The sequence below is a fragment of the Sinocyclocheilus anshuiensis genome, unplaced genomic scaffold, assembly GCF_001515605.1.
Source record: "Sinocyclocheilus anshuiensis isolate Anshui unplaced genomic scaffold, SAMN03320099.WGS_v1.1 scaffold133, whole genome shotgun sequence".
Taxonomy (NCBI): domain Eukaryota; kingdom Metazoa; phylum Chordata; class Actinopteri; order Cypriniformes; family Cyprinidae; genus Sinocyclocheilus; species Sinocyclocheilus anshuiensis.
In genome coordinates this window covers 133253-137948 of record NW_015539819.1, presented here as the reverse complement: position 1 = coordinate 137948, position 4696 = coordinate 133253, and the positions used below count along the sequence as shown (strand labels likewise).

The 4696-nt window shown below is 36.8% G+C and overlaps 1 protein-coding gene across 1 annotated transcript in view; it reads left to right on the top strand.

The window, feature by feature from the left end:
* kif4 (kinesin family member 4) overlaps nucleotides 1–4696 on the top strand; it is a 251636-nt gene that overhangs the window by 131993 nt on the left and 114947 nt on the right. The window contains exons 8-10 of the mRNA XM_016480146.1: nucleotides 2126–2245; nucleotides 2636–2811; nucleotides 2959–3020. Of these exons, the coding sequence (XP_016335632.1) occupies nucleotides 2126–2245; nucleotides 2636–2811; nucleotides 2959–3020 (358 nt within the window). The remainder of the gene's footprint in view (nucleotides 1–2125; nucleotides 2246–2635; nucleotides 2812–2958; nucleotides 3021–4696) is intronic.

Here is a 4696-nt window from a genome sequence, read left to right as displayed (position 1 = left end):
ATTTAAAGGATTTGCCACTGATGATTCAAACGCGAGTTTTGGGCAGTGTAGAATAGCACTTGTTGTTTGTAATTTCTCCGATCACAAATGCAGACAGGGTTTTATGTTTACGCGGCGCGATGCAACGCGTAAAAAGACAGTATAAGTCATTATAATCAGTAATTATGTCCCCACAGGATGAAACAAATGCATCATTTGAAATAGGTTTTAATGTTTTTGTCTCGTCGCTCCGGCTGGACACGGCATCAACAGTATGGTGAGGGGTGTAACATTTCCGTCACACACTTGAGGTATTCGGCCAATCACAACGCACTGGATAGCTGGCCAATCACAGCACACCTTGCTTTTCAGACCGATGAGCTTTGTAAAAATCGCCGCGTTTCAAAAAAGCGGGGCATAGAGGAGAAACAATAATGTACAGTATGTGGAAAATGTGTTTTTTTAACTTTAAACCGCATAAACACATTTCATTACACCAAATACACAAAATAATGTTCTTTTTAGCAGCATCATATGACCCCTTTAAGTGTTTTGAAGGGTATTTTTGAAAATTATTTATTTACGTTTTTAGCTTAACAACCCATTAATTTGCTTTAGAGGTTGACCGATAATGGATTTTACCGATACCGATAGCTGGGTTGGACCACACTTGGACGATAACCAATTAATCAACTGTTATTCCAAAAAAAATAAAATACTGAACCATGCTTTTTAAATGGAATAAAAATATTAATGTGAAATATTAATTATAAATTCATCATTAATGTAAGTTCATAGTTTATTAACTAATGTTAACAGGTGCAACTTTCAAATTAAAAAATGTATTGGTATTGAAATTAACACTCTACACAAGGAACAATACTTCTACAGCTTATATTAACCTTAATGTTACAAATGGAATCTAACAAATTGTAAAGCGTTATCATATAAATCCAAAGACTTATGCTTAAAAATGGCCATGTTTAAACATCTACACAAAGGCCATAGCACTGAAATTACATAGGTATATTGTATGTATAATCTCACACTTTATTTGCTTTTATTTTGGAACACTTGATGATCATCCAGTCAAAATAACAAAAAGCACACCGGACAAAAAGTTCAGCAAAACGTTGCGTCTATAACTTGCAGGTATCACACAACGGATGCATCGTGTTCAAGCGGCAGTCCAGAACAGTTTATTTAATCAACAAACAGACAAAGGTGGCGTCGATGTATTTGAAGTTTGAACCAAAACTGAAAGAGAAAGTATACTTGAAGTATATTTGAAGAATACAGACTTTATTAGAGCCACAGAAAGACAAACGTTTCGCTGAATGCATAACACACAGTTTTCCAGCCTTGGGTGAATTATACACATGAACAAAGATCTGGGACAAATATAATGTAATTTAATGGAAAACTATGTGAGTGGCAGGATTTCTGTCGGTTGCATGAACATATCAATGTGCTTTCTCACGTCACTAGCTTTAAATATGCATCTTCGATGGATAACAAATGCATAAAAGTGACCAGTTGGATATAAACAAATGCGAATAGGTGGTAACAATCGTGACATCAAACATTTGGGTCGGACTTGAGTGTCTTTTGGTCACACTGTTTGAAGTGCTACTAATGTCTGCATCATTTCAGCCTTGATGGCAAACATACTTCTATTCTTTCACTACTAATGCAGCATCTTGTCAACAAATTAATTACTTTATAATAATATGAAAACATGTAATGTTTTAAATCCGCATTTGAAGTGTCCCGCTCTGTGCAGCGTGCAGCCTCGTGTGTCAAAACAAACAGCACGTGGTGTCAGTGATTCCGCCTCAAGATGCCGCTCTCGTATTGTACAAGTGACAGCGGACCATCTCAGCCACTCCAGCAACGGACACAACCTGGAAAAACTATTATGGACTTTTATATGGATTATATGGATTTTTGCCAATAAGTCCACCAATCAACTATCGGTGCCGATAAATCGGCAAAACAGACCAATCGGTCGATCATATTAAAGTGTGGCCAGGATATTCTCCAGTGTCTACATTTGTGTTCTTTAAGCAAAGTCATGGGTTTGGAAATACCATAATTTTATTTTTTTCCTTAAGCACCTGACTTGATGACTTGATTTGTGCCACAGGAATCAGCATTAACCGTGGACTGCTTTCTCTGGGGAATGTGATCAGTGCACTTGGTGATGAAAGCAAGAAGGGATCCTTTGTGCCATACAGGGATTCCAAACTGACACGCCTCTTACAGGGTAAGATTCATTCAGTCCATGAAGTCATTTTTCTATCAAATCACTTTATTTTCAGTACACCACATAGTAAGTGAGAGCCTTTAAAGAATAAACTTCAAACTATTCAAACTATTTTGATCTTTCAGACAAGGCTTTGTCAGGCCAACACTTTTAAATCATGTTGCTGCAATATTTTTCCTGTAAAGCTGCTTTGAAACATTGTGCAGCGTAAAATGCTGAAGGTTGGAGTAGGAATGTGTTGTTTGTTTTCAGTTCAGCAGCAATGGTGAAATTGACAAACTTTCTTTTCTAGTTTAGTTAGTTTTTCTTCATGACAAGGTGGTTTTTCTTTCTTTTTTTGTCTCTTTCTTTTTTTTTGGTCATGAAATTCTTTACAAACCGTTTTTGCAGACTCTCTCGGAGGAAACAGCCATACCTTGATGATTGCGTGTGTAAGTCCAGCAGACTCCAACATTGAGGAGACTATCAACACGTTGCGCTATGCTGACCGTGCCCGTAAAATTAAGAATAAGCCAATTCTCAATGTCGATCCACGTGCAGTAGAAATGAAGCGACTCAGACAGCAGGTACGAAGTCTATTTGGTGTTTTGGGGCTCTTGGGTGCTTTTCAAATAACTGTTACATGACTGGTTACTTAAAATCAAGTAGAATGCTGAGTTAATATTTTGGGTGATTTAATTTCTGCTTTTTTAAACATTTTTTATTTAACACAGGTGCAAGAGCTTCAGGTGATGCTCCTGCATGCCCGTGGAGGTGTTGCACCTGTGCTGACAGGGTATGGCCTTTACATTTAAGATTTTTCATTTTTATTTGTGGGGGATTGGGGAAGCAAAGTGCAGATATACTACTTTGTTGATTCATTGAAACGTGAAAGACTTGTATGTCAGTAGGCGTCACAGTCTTGTATCGCAGTGTAAAATTACTCGCAATACCTGCAATCTCGTACTGAAATTCAGTGGGATCCGTGAAATATTTTTAGGGCCCTGTGATTTCCGCAATGTGTAAAACACTGGCAGAATCGTGGAATCCAGTCATAAAAATTTCATTTACTATACAGGGCGCGACAATAAGGACTGCACGATGGACCGGGGCCAGCGTGAAAGACGTTCGGGACAGTAGATGGATTTGTCACTTGCCCGAACGGGCCACTGTAGCGTCGTCACGACTTTTTGTAATTTGCATATGTTTTTAAGACTTGTTAATTTAAAAATGTAAGCAATTAAAAAGCATGTGGGTGCGAAAGACAACTCCTTTTATTATTCGTGCGCTGTGTTCTGTGTGAACAGTGCGCGCACAGACAGCCGCGTCTGACACGCACGAGCTGCCTGAACAGGCAAATACATACAAAAGTATGTCAAAATACCCATCCTGGCAAGTAACTTTGTAGCTTTAACAATGATTAATCTATATTGAATTTATACAAATGCACCGATCTACCGGACATTTTTTGTTTTATTTCAGACTATCTTCTGTTCCGTGCTTGCACAAACTGCACTGCAATCATTTTCCAAATGGCCATTTGTGTGGAAATATTATGTTATTATTATACTTAATTATTATACTATACGGCCATTAACAGAGGCCAGAAATGCTGAAGACGGACACAAAGAGGAGAAAATACTGTAGCAGGCAGAACAAGATCACTGTTCACTGCGCAAAATATAGGAAGAAAATCCAAATGTTGAATTTTATATGAATGTGTTTCTAGGGAACGGAATTGACTGTTTTCAGAAATGGCGTTTTCTTTTCATTTTGTCTCTGCATTTAAATTAGTGTTAATACGCGCAGCACTGCTGTGTTTACAGCGTTAAACAAGGAAACGCTGTATTACTGTACCATAAGCGCCGCCTGCTGTCAGAGAGTGAATCTGCGTCTCATTCAGCCCACCTGCTGTTTCTGTTTCATACAGATGTTTTATGTAGCATAATTTCACAAAGCTAAAGTCAGGTCATTCTGTTTTTGCTTCAGATTTTGAAATTATACAGTCTAATATCAATCAAACATTGCACTTTTTTTTCAATTCATGATTAAAATGCAGTGGTTGCCTCTAATTTCAAATGGCTATGAAAAATCAAGGTGCAACACAGAGTGAAGAATATGCAAATGTTATTTTGTGATTTTTCAATTTCTGTACCTGAACATCTACAAACATAAAAACCTAAAGCACAATTTCATTTCTATTTCTCTGCTATAGGCCTATATTTAATTGTGCTATTACTTGTAATATGTTCATTTGTTCTTATTTACTGGCTGTCACTTGTCTTTAATAATGTTTAAACTTTATATTTGTTTATTTTTGGCTACTGATTTTTGCTGTGGTATCGAAATTGAAATAGAAAATTGCTAAATTTAATTAGTATCTAAAATATTGGTGTCATACAAGCTTATTTATTAGAATACAAGATAACAGATCAAAAACAATGATAACAGCAACTATTTTATTTTTTGTGG